This window comes from Pantherophis guttatus, chromosome 4 (genome assembly GCF_059756535.1).
Source record: "Pantherophis guttatus breed Tessera chromosome 4, ASM5975653v1, whole genome shotgun sequence".
In the NCBI taxonomy this organism is placed as follows: Eukaryota; Metazoa; Chordata; class Lepidosauria; order Squamata; family Colubridae; genus Pantherophis; species Pantherophis guttatus.
In genome coordinates, this window is record NC_142066.1 from 57,317,977 (window position 1) to 57,335,803 (window position 17,827).

General features: G+C 40.4%; 1 protein-coding gene across 10 annotated transcripts in view; it reads left to right on the forward strand.

The window, feature by feature from the left end:
* The window catches only part of ADAM11 (ADAM metallopeptidase domain 11), a 103,050-nt gene that overhangs the window by 37,109 nt on the left and 48,114 nt on the right, over nt 1–17,827 (forward strand). For all 10 annotated transcript variants that reach the window (XM_034416069.3, XM_060691718.2, XM_034416070.3 and 7 more), the window contains exons 7-12: nt 1,992–2,061; nt 4,271–4,338; nt 8,269–8,343; nt 13,060–13,131; nt 15,341–15,507; nt 16,825–16,909. In XM_034416069.3, the coding sequence (XP_034271960.1) occupies nt 1,992–2,061; nt 4,271–4,338; nt 8,269–8,343; nt 13,060–13,131; nt 15,341–15,507; nt 16,825–16,909 (537 nt within the window). The remainder of the gene's footprint in view (nt 1–1,991; nt 2,062–4,270; nt 4,339–8,268; nt 8,344–13,059; nt 13,132–15,340; nt 15,508–16,824; nt 16,910–17,827) is intronic.

Genomic DNA, 17,827 nt, shown 5'->3' on the forward strand with positions numbered 1-17,827 from the left:
GCAAGGTAGGTTATAAAATGTAGCAAAACTCACTTAACAAATGTCTCACTTAGCTCTAGTATAGTGATGGCTCTTTTCCAGACTGAGTGTCCAAAGGGCATGCATGAATGCATGCCTGTGTGCCTGAGAATGCGCACCCACACGACCAAACCCCCAAAATGCAATGCATATCTGGCTCCTGCTCATGCGCCTCACCTCTGCACATTTGCACGCCTCCCACATGTGCCCTGCCCCCCAAAGACTAGCTGGCCGGTAGGAGGCATGCGCGCATGTGTGGCAGAGCTGAACTGGGGCGATGGCTCGCATGCCCATAGGGCATTGCATGCCATTTCTGGCATGCGTGCCATAGGTTTGCCATCACGGCTCTAGTATGATGCAGTTTGTTGCAAATGGACCTATGAGGCTCTGAAAAATAAAATAATGCTATGTTGGTATAGAAGTGATGGGGTAGCATGGCAAGGAGAGGCCAATACTCTATGCCATACATAGAGGGGAAGGCTGAAAAATGAGATTGTAAAAAAATGAGGCAGTAGCAATCTTTATTGTACACAGAGAAATTGAAAAAGAAAAAGAAAAGAAAAGCAGTTTTGCATTATGTGATTAAAAAACAAAAACAAATGCTGTTTATTGTGGAGAAATTCAGAGAGGAGAGCTAAAAGGAGATGCTTAGAGAAAGAGATGGTTAATTGCTAAATAGGGACCTTTCTACAACACCATGGTTCCATTCCCCAATCCTTCAAAAGCAGCCTGGAGCTGATTTGCAGTAATTTTCACTTCTACCGAACTCAAAAAGCTGAACACAGCATGAGCCAATCAGTTCTTCCTACCAGTTGTCCGCTAGAAGGCTCGGGTTAATGGCATTCAATCAGTACAATACCAGCAGGTTGCACTCATATACTTGGTGATGTAAAGAAAAAAAAAGTTGTTGCTTTTTCTCTATGAGAAGCAGGAATAATTTAGTTTGAGTAGGACCTTGGAGTCAAGGTGAGGTACAGTCTAACTAATGGAAAATAGCATGCCTATAAATTCTTCAGTTTTATCAGTGCAAATGGAAAATTTGCCTTTGACCAATTCTAGATATGGTAGCAACTGAGCCAAAAATATATCAGTTTAACTATTGCATACAGCATGAGAGTATACACCTGGAGGCATCTTCTGAAACAAGGCAAAGACACTATGTGGAACACAGATTACCAAAAAAAAAAGTCTTCCATTGTTACTATGGCTATGTGGGACATTAGAATTGCCCCTCACATTTGGCTTTTCAGCTCAAGATTATAGTGTAATGAAAATCAGTGCAGATTGGAACTATGGTAGCAACTTATGTTATCTTTCCAAACAATATACATTTGTCTGGAGAACTGAAAGCATTTTAAAAGCAAAGAATCTTTCAGTGCGATTTTAAATTCCTGCTTGTTTGGAGTATAAGTAATATGAATGAATTACACGTAAGCACATTTTCGTTAGGCCTTTAAATAGATATATGTAAAGGAAGAAACTTGCTATCATGATCCTTCCTATTCTGATTAATTCATTCAACTCTCACAGATTGTCTGAAAAATTATCTTAATATAGACCCAAGAGTGAATGAAATTGCAATGAGCCGCGTGGTGGTCTAGTGGTGGAGACTTCTGCCTCCCATTCGGAAGGTTGAGAGTTCGGCCCTAGGGAGTTGGCAGATGTTTGTCTCTTAAGGTACAAGAAAAAAAAAAGTTCATCTCTATCCAGTCGCCCAAACTCTACCTTGAATTAAGGGATTATAGTGACATAAAAAGGGCGTTTAATGAATGAAATTGCACAATTCTGACAAGGATATAGGCAGTCTGGTTTTAGTCTTCCTATACATTAGTAAAAAAAAGGTAAAGGATTTTACATAAATAACAATACTATGAATATTCTAATTAAACGGAAGTGAATTAAATATTGCCTGATATCAATGTAAATACATGCTTTTTGTGGCAATATTTTTTTCTTTTTTTAATCCCCTGCAGCAGGAGCCACTTCCTCACCAGATCAACCAGACACCAGTACCTCGCATGTCCCGTGGTTGCACAGAACCAGGTAAACATGCCTTTCTATCAAGAGATTTTGGTGCCTTGTAATTAATTTTGGAATTGGGGTAAATGAGTTTCCAGCTTTTATCATTGCATTCCTTTAAATTTTTGGAATTCTGTTCTTATCATAATCTCAATAAATTACATGTATTCTAATGCACATCTGCTGCATTTAATTTCTGTTGACTACTGAGATACAAATGCATCCTCAATGAGTGTTTCATTGCCAATCTTTCCCCCTGACTTATTTATTTGTTTCTTGGTGTATTTTATTTTCATCTGTTTTCTTTTCCTTTGGGTGTACTTAAGATGGTTAATCTTTAAAAAAACCATTAAAAACCCAGATTAAACTTCCTAATAAAATAGATAGCATAATCATCGAATAGTTGTAAGCCTGTTTAAAGAAATGATGGGATTTTCAAAGGAAAATGTTTCATAGTCTGAAAGAAACACAAGAAGTCTTCTGCATTTAAAGCGGAGAATAGATTTGATATTTTATTTTATTTATTATTTTATTTTATTTTATTATTTTAATTATTTTATTTTATTTATTAATTTTATTCAATTTATATAGTCAACTATCTCACATTTGTGACTGGGCAACACAATATTTCAAAACAACCAACCAACAAAATATAGAAAAACAGTAAAAACAAAATAATCTTTAAAATCAAATAAAAAAACTTAAACTAAAATTACTTCCCCCCTCCCCCCAAAAAACCCCTCATAAAAGGTAGGCAAGTGCAAGTTGTGGATCAATCATAGCCAATTCTTTGCTATATTTTACTCTAATTGCAACTGCTGAACACTCTTCAAGGAATAGCCTGAGCCTTTTCTCCCCAATGTCTAATGGAATATGTAGCCAGTTGAAAAATTTCCTTTGTGGCCGGATAACCTTGATTTTAACTCAGAAGTCACAGTATTGGTTCTCAGTATAGACCTTGAGCTACTTGCTATTTTATTAAGTTACCTGAAGTGCCATTCACATGCATATAGAATCTAATACTAAGCTTACTTTAACACGTGAAGACTACCCAGAGTCTTCAATGCTTCTTGCAAACAAGACATTTCCGATTTAGATTTCTACCACATACTACCCCAGGATTCTTCAGAATTCAGGCCATTTTTCCAGTTGGAGAAAAAACATTTCTCAAATTAATTTTGATTATGTTCATTTTGGAATGGAGAAACTGCATTTTTTTCCTGGTAACACCCCAAAGAATAATTGGAGTTTACAGTACTGTCTCTCACTGGAGATATGGTAAATCTTTTGTTCAGAAAGAAATGGTTTTCCTTTGCCTGATATTGTGAAAAATAAATACAGTTAAGAATTCCGGGACACAACTTACTGAAAATGAACAGTGTGTATGGTGTATGAAAAGTCATGCAAAATTAGAACTAAACATTAGCTAAATTGAAAAGAAGATCTAATTAAATAATACCGGTAATTATTGGCCTTATTTTAAAACTTTAAAGGGCAAAGAATCTAATTCATCAACCCCCACCATGCCTATTCTCACCTCTTAGGAAAATGTTTTTTACCTATGAGCAACCCAGGTAGTATTTATAGCCAGAGTGCTCTGATCTTCACAATAAATAGGTTCAGTCTGTAATGTCTTTGAGCATCCAGTAATAGAGATTTATCTATGGAATTTTGAAAACTTCAGGGACAGACTGTTCTAGATTTCTGTTAACTATATGCTTTGCATACACTGAGGCTCCATGAAAACATATAGCCAATTATTTGTTGGCAGGATTTTTTCTTACCAAAGAAGGGAGATGGGTTGAGATGACCTGATATAGATAACTCTGCAGACCTGATATAGATAGCTCTGACACTTAGCTTAAGACATGTTTTCTGAAAGGAAGATGACAACTATCTCTTGTGTTTTTGCACTGAGTTTGAATAGAAAGCAGCAAAAATATTTCTTCCAATAGGTAGTGAGCATTAAAATGATTTCTTCTGTCAGTCATCTCAACCGGCATGATTGGAAGAAATCATATCATAAATTGGTAACAGGTAGTTATGCTAGATATTTTAGTATAATTGTATCAGAATGGTACCATAAGGTTATAAATCAGCATATATAGATTACTATACTGTCCCTTGTCTGATCACATCTTTTGTCCCAGTTTAAATATCTGAAAATCTGATTACCTATTTTTCCATATATGATATCCCTCTCCAATATATAATATGTATTCTTTTCTCCCAGGCTGTTTATTTTCTGCATTGAACTACTACATTCCTCCTGGGCTTCCTAAACTGCGTCGACGAAGACAGGTAAATTTACTACATGGCAGTAATCATCAGTTTTAAAAGCAGAAGACCAAGAATATGAATTTACTGTACCTAAAAAACAGAGCACAATTTTTTAATGCATAGATTCCTAGCATGACCTATTAAGCTGGGATGGTCCATACCAATCTTTTTCTGCAATTGAGAATCAAGATCATGTGAAGTATTAGTACCACTTTATAATGCCTTGGTAAGACCATACTTGGAATAGTACATCCAGTTTTGGTTACCACAATATAAAAAATGTTGAAACTCTGGAAAGAGTGCAGAGAAGAGCAACAAAGATAATTAGGGGGCTGAAGGTTAAAACATATGACAAATAGTTACAGGAATTGGTTATGCCTAGGGAGCCGAGGTGGCGCAGTGGTTAGAGGACAGTACTGCAGCTACTTCAGCTGACTGCTGGTTCAGCAGATCAAATCTCACTGGCTCAAGGTTGACAGCCTTCCATCCTTCCGAGGTGGGTAAAATGAGAACCCAGATTATTGGGGGCAATATGCTATTTAGTATACTGTCTTTGGTGTAAGCCACCCAGAGTCCTTGGAGAGTGGCTGGCATAGAAATATGAATAATAAAATAAATAAATAAAAATAAATAAATAAAATAGTGAAAAGAAAAACTAGGGGTGAGATGAAAGCAAGTCTTCCAATATCTGAGGGCCTGCCACAAAGAAGAGGGGGTCAAAGTACCTGAAGACAGAGCAAGAAGCAATGGATGGAAACTAATCAAGAAGAGAAGCAATCTAGAACTAAGGAGAAATTTCCTATCAGTGAGAACAATTAATCAGTGCAACTATTTGCCTCCAGAACTTGTGGTTGTCCCATCACTGAAGGTTTTTAAGAAGAGACTGGACAGCCATTTATCCAAAATTGTAGGGTCTTCTGCTTGAGCAGGGGATTGGACTAAAATAGCGGTCCCCAACCTTTCCACCTTGGCAGCCCAGCCTGGCGTGAGCAGAAGGTGCTTGCACGTGTGAAGCTCCACTTGTGCAAGAGGAAAGTGCTTGTATGCAAAGCTCTATTCATATGCGAGTGGAGCTTCGTGTGCACATGCTTGCCCACTGCTCGCGTGAGTGGAGCTTTGCACACATGCTTGCCCATCGCATGTGCAGTCCGGTTTTAAACAGGCCGCCGCCTGGCAGTAGGCTGTGGCCTAAGAGTTGGGGCCCCTGGACTAGAAGACCTCCAAAATCTCTTCCAACTCTGTTATTCTGTTATCTTCATGGAGTTTGCTTCCCATTCAGTATAGACCAGACATAAGCAGCATTAATACTTTTCACACGTCAATCTAAAAATCTCAGAGTCCCCATACTCTATGAACTGTCACAAATTTTTCAAAATATAGGGAAGATCTCATGTTCTCTTTCTCCCACAGAGGTAATACTATGCTAAGCAATCTATTACTGGCCACTTACACTTTTCAAAGAACAAGAAAATGTTCATAAGCATAGAAGTTATTTATTTGCATTCATGTTTTATAAGTACTGGTAAACTGCCTATTCAAATTAAGCACTGTTATTTGGAAAATTTTGTAAGTTTTCAGTTGTCTAACTTGGCCCATTTATTTATTCTTTTAAATGGATAGCACAAAGCAGGTTAACTTCTCTTCCCTTACATTTTTATATTTTTTTAAGGGTGCTTATCAGTTTGTTGCAAAAATCAAATCCAGAAAGCACACACAGGTAACTGATTCAGCAGGATTCATTAACTTCTCTTTATATATAAAATAACACATACAATACCAACAGCAGATTCTTCAACATGGTAGAGTTACAGGCAAAAACACAGGCAGTTCAGCAGTCTAGTTTCAGTTTCAATTCTCAGCACAGCACTCAAAGCTACAGAGCCACGCCCAGGCTCCTTCCTTTCTCAGCTCCTCTTGGCTGATCCAGTTGCTATACCTATTCATTGCCTGACCTTGTTACCATGTCTCCATTCCAGTTCATGGATATTCTGACAGTGCTGGTCTAGAAACCAGGAGACTCTTAAATTCTAGTCCTGTTTTAGCCATGAAAACACAGATGGGCAATTGCCTTGAATTACTTATAAAGTAATAAAGGCAAGATAAAAATCTAATAAATAAGATAAACAAATTAGATCGTTGTTTATTTCACTTGAAAACATTATTGGAAGAAATTCCTTTACTACTTTGGGATGGTAGTTAAATTTTTATTTTAGAATAACAAATGGCAGCTAGATAAATTCTCACATTCCAAGCAGCAAGGCTTGCAGGTATCCCAATTAGTGTACTATAGTGTCACGTTTAACATGTTGGACTAAAACTGGGAAAATCTAGGTTCATTAAGTGTATGAAGATAATCTCTTACTTAGCACAACCTATGTCCCTGAGTTATTCTAGGGATAGAATATATTCCTGAGTTCCCAGAGGAAAGAGAACAAAACCAATGCAATAATAAAATATTAATTACACTGAATATTGCATAAATAGGGGACGCGGTGGCTCAGTGGCAAAGACACTGATCTTGTCGATCGAAAGGTCGGCAGTTCAGCGGTTCAAATCCCTAGTGTCGCGTAACAGGGTGAACTCCTGTTACTTGGCCCAGCTTGTGCCAACCTAGCAGTTCGAAAGCATGTAAAAATGCAAGTAGAAAAATAGGGACCACCTTTGGTGGGAAGGTAACAGTGTTCTGTGTGCCTTTGGCATTTAGTCATGCTGGCCACACGACCACAGAGATGTCTTCGGACAGCGCTGGCTCTTCGGCTTTGAAATGGAGATGAGCACCACCCCCTAGAGTCGGGAACGACTAGCACATATGTGCTAGGGCAGTGATGGCTAACCTTTTTGCCATCGCGTGCCAGGAAAGGGGGGGCGGGGGAGGGTCACGCGCGCATGTGCCCACGCGCATGTGTGCGCAACCCCCTCCCCCTCCCCTTTCCCCCGCTCCTGGCACATGATGGCCTGGTAGGCCCGTTTTTCTTTGTTACCTGGTTCCAGATCCTCTCTGTGTATCTGGGAACGGCAAAAACAGCCTTTCCCATTCCCTTGGAGGCCCTACGGAGGCTGAAAAAGCCCATTTCCCAACTCCCGGTGGGACAGGAAGTGACATTTTTTGCTGTCCCCAGCCTCCAGAACCTCTCTAGGAGTCTGTAGGAGCCTCTCTAGGAGTCTCTGGAGGCTGGGGACAGGAAAAAACGTCACTTCCTGTCCCACTGGGAGTGGGGAAATAGGCCCTTTGAGCCTCCGTAGGGACTCCAAGGAAGTGGGAAAGGCTGTTTTCGCCGTTCCCAGATACATAGAGAGGATCTGGAGCCAGGTAAGAAAAAAAAAACGGGCCTTCCCCACCCCCCCAGGCCCTCCAGAGGCAGGAAACAGCCTGTTTCCCTACTTCTGGTGGGCCCAGAAAGCCCGAAAATCAGCTGGCCGGCACGCGCATGCGCCCCAGAGCTGAGCTGGCGTGCCCACTAATATGGCTCCGCGTGCCACCTGTGGCATGCGTGCCATAGGTTCACCATCACGGTGCTAGGGGAACCTTTACTTTTAAATTGCATAATTGTTATTGAAAAGAGAGGTATGGAAGTGCTGTATGATTTTTCATGTTTGGGTTAGTTTTGACTGATTATATACAATGCCTTAAAGTTTTATAGCATTTCACAACTTAGAAAGCTTGATGTGTAGTATATACCAACTTTTTCCAATTGCTCGTTGGATGTATTAAGCTTCTCTTAATGCTTAACAATCTGCAGGAATTAAGCTGTATCTAAATAGCACTAGGTTGTGGAAGATTGGTGGAATCTAATCTTCTGATTGAGCTTCCTTACTATAAAATGTAAGGAGAAAGAATATGGGAAAATACAAAGGCCTGTGTATGAAATATGTTCCTGGGCATGAATGGGGAACTTCTTCTTAGAGCAGGAGAGTTACCAATGTAAATGTATCTTCTTCTTCCCATGCCAGGTTCACCGAGGTCATCGGACTGTCCACAGTGAGACCAAATTCATTGAATTGATAATTGTTAATGACCACCAACTGGTGAGTACTGATAATGGCTTAGAAAGACAAATATGGATGGGTTTGTAATTGCAGATCCTTTAAAATGCTTTGTGGAGAGAAGCAAATGAATTGCCTGCCAGGCCTGTTTCTTTGAGCAATTTGGCAAATAATGATCAGAACATTTTTTCCTTTCAGTGTCTTAAGTCTGATTTCTTTTCTTTTTCTTGTTTATAAATTGGTCAGTATATCTCTGTTAGGATCTCTTCCACAATGCCATTTGCAATTCAGATAAACTGTCCATCAGCTGAGCTTGCTGGGTCAATATAATTACACTGTCAGTATGACCAGTGTAGATTGATAAAGTACACTCAAGCTTTCCATTGGTAATTTGTTTGTTTTGTTTCAGTTCTTACTCTTGTTCAGTGCTATGCATTCAGAGCAGCATTACTAATGAATCCCTGATAATTGTTCTTAAATAGACAATTATTCAAAATTGTGATAGGGGCCTTTAATTTATGGGGGTTTTTTAAATATATTTTTAAAATGCAAAATGATGTTATTCTTCCCTGTCCTGTTCAAATAACAATGATGAAATAACATGTATAATGAAAAGTTCTTTCTCAATATTGAACAGAAACTGGTAAATTAAAGACCACTAAGAGATGATTTATCAATAATGTTGCTATTAATCTGAATTCTTAATTCTGACTTTATGGATTCCTCTATAAGGGGCAACTATGAAATATTTATTTATTAAATGTATATGCCTCCATCTCATTATCAAAGCGATTCAGTTCAAATGGTTTGACACTGCCTTCTTCTAAGTTATTATTATGATATCCCAATGTAGTCTATTTCCTTGGCCTATCTTACTGAATTAATTAGTAATTAATTAAATAATTATACTATCAGGAAATACTCGACCTGAAGACCAGACTGAGAAATTTAAAAATATCTGATATGTCCCCAAAGTTATCAACATTCAAGCAGGAATTGGCTTTTTATCAACAGCAGTTGAGCTTGATTCAAATGAAACTTCTTTATTCCAAGCAAAAAACTGGATCAGTGCTTGAACACTTGCTCAGCTAAAGATGTGATCAAAGAGTACTGCTTTGGTTAGAGAAGGCACTTTGGCTAGAACAGTGATGGCTAACCTTTTTGCCATTGCGTGCCAGGAGTGGGGGGGGGAATCATGTGCACGTGTGCCCACATCCATAATTCTATGTGCTCCGCCCCCGCGCAAGCGCACCCCCCCACTCCTGGCATGTGATGGGTCAGTGGGCACGGTAGGCCCGTTTTTCTCTCTCCCCAGGCTCCAGAACCTTTCTAAGACCTTGGGGAAGGCGAAAATAGCTTCCCCACACCCCCAGAGACCCTCTGGAGGTCGGAAATGGCCCGTTTGCCAACTTCTGGTCTCACTGGAGCTGAGCTTGCGTGCCCACCAATATGGCTCTGCGTGCCACCTGTGGCATGCGTGCCATAGGTTTGCCATTATGGGGCTAGAAAATCTTGGAATTATTAAGTTAAAGGGAATCAGTAACCCGATTCTCTACAGGAGGCTGCCATTGAAATATATTCAGAAGCTATAACTGATACTGAACACAGCGGCATAGACAGTTCTGGAGGCTCTTGGATGGACCATCTCACAGCACTATTTGTAAGCAGCACTGATTGCAATCTGCTTCTGGATCCAGTTCAAGGAGTTGGTTATCTTTTTCAAAGGCCTTTATGGCACTGGTCCAGAGTATCTAAGATGATGTCTCTCCCAATGGGGTTGGCCTATCCTACTTATTTCAGCAGAAGATAATAATAATAATAATAATAATAATAATAATTTTATTTCTATACCGCCCTTCTCCCGAAGGACTCAGGGCGGTGTACAGCCTGTTTAAAAACACAAACAAAACAACAATATAAAATTTAAAATAATTAAATAAAGTGGCTCAGATTTAAAACCCCAATAAATTTAAATATCCCAATTTAAAAACTATTGTGTTGTTAGTCCGGCCTGGCGGAATAATAGGGTCTTCAGTGCGCAGCAAAACGCCCGGAGGTCAGAGATCTTACGAATTTCCGGGGGCAGTTCGTTCCACAGGGATGGGGCTCCCACAGAGAAGGCCCTCCCCCTGGGCGCCGCCAGTCGACATAACTTGGTTGACGGCACCCTGAGGAGACCCTCCCTGTGGGAACGGACTGGTCGGTGGGAGGCTATTGGTGGCAGAAGACGGTCTCGGAGGTACCCGGGTCCTATGCCATGGAGTGCTTTAAAGGTGGTAACTAACACCTTGAATCGCACCCGGAAGACCACTGGGAGCCAGTGCAGCTCGCACAGGAGGGGTGTCACATGGGCACAACGAGTTGCGCCCATAACCACCCGCGCAGCCGCATTCTGGACCAGTTGGAGCCTCCGAGTGCTCTTCAAGGGGAGCCCCATGTAGAGAGCATTACAATAGTCCAACCGGGAAGTAACAAGGGCATGAGTGACCGTGCGTAGGGCGTCCCGATCCAGAAAGGGCTGCAACTGGTGAATCAGGCGAACCTGATAAAAGGCCCCCCTGGCCACGGCCGTCATATGCTCTTCTAAAGACAGCCGTGCATCCAGAAGGACACCCAGATTGCGAGCCCTCTCTGTGGGGGGCAGAGATTCACCCCCAATAGTTAGCGATGGCACCTGCTGACTATATCGGGGCGCCGGAAGCCATAGCCACTCGGTCTTGGAGGGGTTGAGTCTGAGCAAGTTCTTCCCCATCCAGACCCGCACGGCCTCCAGGCAGCGAGACATCACATCAAGGGCATCGTTGGGGTGGTCTGGGGTGGAGATGTACAGCTGAGTATCATCAGCGTACAGATGGCACTTCACCCCAAAACCACGGATGATCTCACCCAGCGGCTTCACATAAATATTGAACAGGAGGGGCGAGAGGACTGACCCTTGCGGCACCCCCCATGTGAGACGCCTCGAGGTCGACCTCTGTCCCCCTGCCAACACAAACTGCGAGCGGTCGGAGAGGAAGGAGGAGAACCACCGCAAAATGGTGCCCCCTATTCCTAACCCCCTCAACCGCTGCAGCATGATACCATGGTCGATGGTATCAAAAGCCGCTGAGAGATCTAATAGGACTAGGACAGAGGAGCAACCCCTGTCCCGAGCCCTCCAGAGATCATCCACCAACGCGACCAATGCCGTTTCTGTGCTGTACCCCCGCCTGAAGCCCGACTGGTACGGGTCTAGATAGATAGCTTCATCCAGGTGTCGGGAAAGTTGTCGTGCCACCACGCTCTCAACAACCTTCGCCACAAAACGAAGGTTGGAGACTGGACGATAGTTAGCTAATTCAGCCGGGTCCAGGGAAGGCTTCTTGAGGAGGGGTCTCACCACCGCCTCTTTCAAGGCGGCAGGAAAGGCACCCTCACTCAGAGAAGCACCTATAATCCCCTGGAGCCAGCCTCGTGTAACCTCCCGGGAGGCCAGTACCAACCAGGAGGGGCACGGGTCCAATAAACACGTGGCGGCACTAATCTTACCCAGAACTCTGTCCACATCCTCGGGAGTCACAGGATCAAACTCCTCCCAGATAACATTCTCAAGACCTGCCCTCGTCTCCTCCCGTGGACTCATCCAATCGGAGTTCAAGCCATCCCGAATCCGAGCGACTTTATCATGCAGGAATTGCACAAAATCCTCAGCACGACCCTGCAAGGGATCTTCCCGTACTCCCCCCCGAAGAAGGGAGTGGGTCACCCTAAACAGGGCAGCTGGGCGGTTCTCTGCAGATGCGATAAGAGCGGAAAAATGGTTAGATTTTGCCGCTTTTATCGCCACTAGGTAGGTCTTGATATAAGACCTCACCTGTGTCCGGTCAGAATCGGATTGACTAGTCCTCCAAATGCTCTCTAGGCGTCTTTTCCGACGCTTCATCTCTCTCAGCTCCTCAGAGAACCAAGGAGCTAATTGAGATCGGCATCGGGTCAGAGGCCGCAAAGGCACGACGCGGTCCAAAGCTCCAGCGGCCGCCCTTTCCCAGGCGGCCACCAGTTCTTCAGTCGAGTCGTGTGTTAGAGTCTCAGGAAACGGCCCAAGCTCCGTCAGGAACAAAAGATGTCTTTTGGATCCTATCTACCCAAGAATTTATGGTTGGTGGGATCCAGAAGAAAAACCCTTTGTGGCCCCTGTCCTTTGGAATATTCTCCTGCCAGAGGTGAGGTGGGCCACCCTCCTGGCCTTTTAAGAAGAGCTTTAAAACCTGGCTCTGCTCGGGTACTTGATAGGAATGCCTTATGCTGGGAGTGGCTGGTAGGGTAGAGAAAAAATCTTCACTCTTGTTTTGCCTGTCCACTTGATTTTTAACCTCCATTTATTTGTTCTTAATTTTAATCATTTAATATTATTTTTTTTTACATTTTTACATGGAGTTGCTGCAGCAGTAAGATGGGTGGCATATGAAATCAATCAATCAATCAATCAAACAAACAAACAAACAATTTAATACAAGTTTCAGGAAATTATTTACATGGGCTTATTTCTGTGCAAACATGATAAAAGTTCATGCCTAAGAAGATAATCATTTCCATGAATGTACAGATGTGTTAAGAGTGGAATTGACCTTATGGCTGCTTTTTTAAGTTGGGGAAAGTCATTTCATGAAGAAAGGGTGGAGAACGGGAAGACCCTCACTAGACTGCTTCAGCCTCAGGTTTCATCAGATGACGGGTGAGCTTCCTGAAACTATTTGTTCTATATCTATTCTTTTCCAGTTTGAGCAAATGCGTCGCTCAGTCAGCCTTACCAGCAACTTTGCAAAGTCTGTGGTAAACCTTGCTGATGTGGTGAGTGTGGAGTACATTACAGTTTTCTCCAAAAATTACATGCAAAAATAAATTGAGAATGAAAGAAGGGAAAATCTGGCCCGATGCAGAGGAATCCATGATGGGCCCCTTCTATAGGTCACCATCAGGTACAACTAAGCGACTTAGTCTATTGATCACTCTAGATCAATCTCTAGATCACTCTCACATATATGTAGTCTTAAATCCTAGCATCTCATTTCCACAACACACTGAAGCTAAATGCGTAAGCACACATAACCATTGGCTTTCAAGTATCCACAATAATTTTTAGACAATGTTTCCCTGACACAGACGTTTTCATACCTAGTACATGCCAATATATACTTGTGAAACGTGGAAGTGTACAATCAGAATGATTAAACAGTTAAAAATTTTCCAATAACGCTGCTTGAGAAAAATCCTCTATGCCTCATATTGTGACCACATTTCTAATAAAGAGGTACTACAAAGATTAGATTTAGAACATCTATTGAGAACTGTGATTGAACGCCAAATGCAGCTTGTTGATATGTCTTATGTATGCCTAAAGACCAGCATCCAAAAATTGCACTATGTTGGATATCTCCTGGAGGAAAGAAGAAACAAGGCTGGCCTCAGGGAACTTAAAGATCTTAAGATTATTAGTGTCCCTAGGGATGATGCCAAAGATGCTGCAAATGATTGAAAACCACTGGAAAACACTTGCTGCCCAATATGTTCTGCACATGATGATGATGATGATGACATGCCAAAGGACAACTATTTTTATTCTCATAATTAGTTTAAGAAATGCAAATTTAGTTGAGCAAACATGTTGAGCAAAGTTTTTCACTTGTTTTTTTTTTAAATCAGTAAACAGTTTAAATAAAGAATTATAGACAAGGAGAGATAAAATATGTGTTAAATGGTAGGTAAGCAAAATACTAATAGTAAGATACAAATAAGTAAATGTGATCTAAATTGCCTTGGAGACTACAGTTCTTATTTAAAATATTATTTATTTATGAAATTACAAAATGTATCAGCTTTTAAAGAAAAAATTAATAACTATTAAGCTTTAAGCTAATAAAAATCGTATAGCATAAATCAGTAATTAAAATTATAAGATGTAATAGAGTGAATTTAATTTCCCAAATATAGACATTCTCCATAGAAAACCCCACATTTTATATGCCTTTGATTCCTTCAAGGAAAGAATGGCTAGCCAAATTGTGAGAGTGTCCTTTGATGTCTAGAATAAATTTGTATTTTTTAAAAATAATTCTTATTAAAATTTATTTCTTACATTTAAATATTTAGACTCAATCTTAAACAATATTATTCAAGATTTCTTCTTTCTCTGTTTCTAATGAGAAGAATATAATTTCATTGTAACAGCTAACACATACAAAGCTAATTCAGTATGCTTTGAAGGATTGAATGTATTGGTAAAATTTAATATAAATGTCTCAAATTGCAACTAGGAATTCAACTTTTATAATTTGTGTAATTTTAATGGGAATTATTTCCCCAAAATGCTGAGTTTTCAGTATTACTGTCAAATACAATCAGCTTCACAACAGAAATCATCTTATTTTCAACATCTTAGTAAACAAGAGAGAAATATGTCAATAATAAAACAACAACTATAATATTACAATATTCAAAGTAATTTTAATCCCCCCCCCAAAAAATAGATATGAAAATAAATTGTGGAACGAAATAAATTGCTTTAATCTTCATTTGACTTCAAGGGTACATTTGGAAAATTATGGCTGCTTTGGAAAATGGGAAGGATATCACATCAGGGGTGAAATGCTACCGGTTCGCACTGGTTCAGGCGAACTGGTAGTAATAAAAGCTACCAGTTCGGACAAACTGGTAGTAAAAAAATGCTACTGGTTCATTCGAACCGGTATTTCCAACGATCAGTGATGCCACGTGATTTATATTCAATAGAAAGCAGGAAATCCTTTTTTCTAGTGAATCTAAATCACACGGCACAACTGTTCCTCCCCCCCCCCTTCTACTTACCTACTTAAGCCTCCTTTTTCTGTGTGAAGCATGTGTTTGGTGCATACTGCACATGCGCACACAGCGTACATTTGGTGCGTACTGTGAATGTGCGGGCAGCGAACCAGTGGCAAACCACGGAGGATTTCACCATTGTATCACATATATGGAAGGGGGAAAGTCCCCATCTTTAAAAACAATCTATGTTGGGTCACAGATTTTTAAGGAGCAGTTGAACACTCGTATCGTGTTGGTTGCCATGGAAACATGGGCATCAGGGGATAAGATCCAGACTGATGAAGATTCCCTAGAGACACTGAGAGAGTTTATGAAGTATCGTCAAGAGTCTCTTCCTGAACACAGTGATGCTGCCCATCTCTTCTCGTGAGTTTTAAATGGGAATGTGATCACTTTTATGCTAGAAAGATGCAAAATTAACTATTATAGTTCTGATAGTAAGAATAGGCTGAAGTAATCTGTAAGGGATGTTAAGAAAATCTACGCATGTAATTAAACTTTTCTTTTGCTGAACAAGTTGGCCAGAAGACTGCTTTGCTGGTAAGCACATATAATATACCTCCTAGTATTATAGCAAATGCAATACAGCTTTCTATTTTATATGTTCTCTTCTATTTATATTCCGTTTTAGACTTTTAGAATAAAATAGAGACATTCTTTGTTGGTGAAGAGTATTAACTAATATAGTAGAAATAAGATGTTGGCAAAAAAGAAAACTTTGCCAGATTTTTTTTATACAGATAGTCTTCATTCAAGGACTGCTTCATTTAGCAATTGTTCAAAGTTAGAATAGCACTTAGCACTTAGACATATATACCACTTCATAATGCTTTATAGCCCTCTCTAAGCAGTTTACAAAGTCAGCATATTGCCCCCAACAATCTGGGGTCTCATTTTACTGACCTTGGAAGGATGGGAGAATGGTAATGAAAAAATGACTTTATGACCCATAATCACATTTACAGCCTTTACAGGTAGGTAAAGCAAAGGAAAGCTGAAGTAAGATTACAAACACAGGTGTGCTTTCACTTAACAATCGCTTCACTGAATGATTGAGTTAGTTGCTGGTCCCATTTTGAGGTCACTAAAGAAGAACTATTTGTACTAGATAATAACTGTATTACATGTTAAAATTATATAAGAGGCTCCCTAATATCTCTAATTAGTATACCAGTAAAGTTAATACCAGTTCTAGAAAGAATGGTTTTTAAAATAACAATTACTTGTGACTCGTGATTAAAATATATAGATTCATTTTATCAGATCTCAAGAAACAACAAGTTTGAATTAATGTAGATCAGCATATAAAATATGGCACAGCAGAGTCCATTTCAACTTAGTGCTAAGATCAGAATTTCTAACTGAAATAGAAATAGCTTTTGTCCTGGAATATTGCTAGGAAGTGTTCATACATGAACATGCCTCCTCTCTCCTCTGTAGTTCACTAGAACTAATGAGCCCACATCTACCATAATGAGGAACAAAGGTAACAGGAACAGGAACAAAGGAACAAAGGTAACAAAGAAATGAATTCCCTGACCAATCCATACTCCTGCCCTATTTTGCTAGTTTCATTGTTCTAGGTTTAGTAAGTGAATGCCAAGAGGACAAAAAAATCTAGCAGGTCAAGGTATTTAGCTTTTCCTTCACCTGCATAGTAAATCTTCCTTCTTACTCTCCCAGAGGGCACACTTTTAGAAGCAGTCGCAGTGGTACAGCTTACGTTGGAGGAATCTGCTCGGTTGCTAGAGGTGGAGGTGTGAATGAGGTGAGTTGGGTTATGATGACGGGGGCTGGAGTTTAAAGGTACAGAATTAAAGCCTGCATGCTCTTCCAACTGTATCAGATTTGTCTGTTCAAAGATCTCAAGTTCATTTAGATTTCTTTTCTCATCTTGCAACTCCTGAGGCTTTGAAGATCCCTTTCCCTTGTGAGATACTACTCTTCTGACCTTTAAAACCCTTTCAGAATCTCCTACTTTCTGTGAAGTCTTGTCTCCACACTCTAACAGAATACCTATGGTTTTTGCCACTACATTTGCTGACATACATCCCGTATATTTTCCCCTCTTTTTTTCCCTTCAGTCAACTAAATTTATATTATAGGACCATTGGAGTAGTGCCTCTCTTGTTTCATTACATGATTTTACAAAGTAGCTGATGTACTTGTTTGTCATTTGTCATTTGTCTGAAGTGGTGTAGGGTTTCCTGCCTAAGCAGGGGGTTGGAGTAGAAGACCTCCAAGGTCCCTTCCAACTCTGTTATTCTATTCTGTGTGGGTGACTGAAACATTGACATGCTTATTAAGGTTCATTAAACAGTTTTCTGCCAAAGAAAAGTCTATAGCAGATTCCATGTTCTATCCATGCCATTTCTAGAGAATTCTTCAACCAAGAAGAATGGCAAGTGGGCTGCTCTCTGTTGCACATCTTCCAGCATTTGTTGCCCTGAAGCAACCATCTCATTCTAGTTTCACATGAACTGAAATGGTATAGGGTTCCCTGCTTGAGAGGGAATTGGACTAGAAGACCTCCAAGGTCCCTTCCAACTCTGATGTTCTATGTATTGATAGGGCTCTTTACATGTCAACCATAGCCAGGAATTCATTGTTCTTTGCAGGGTGAGGATATATCCACAGAGCGAAAGGATGGGATGGGTTAATTTCTATGGGGCTTGTGAATAATCTG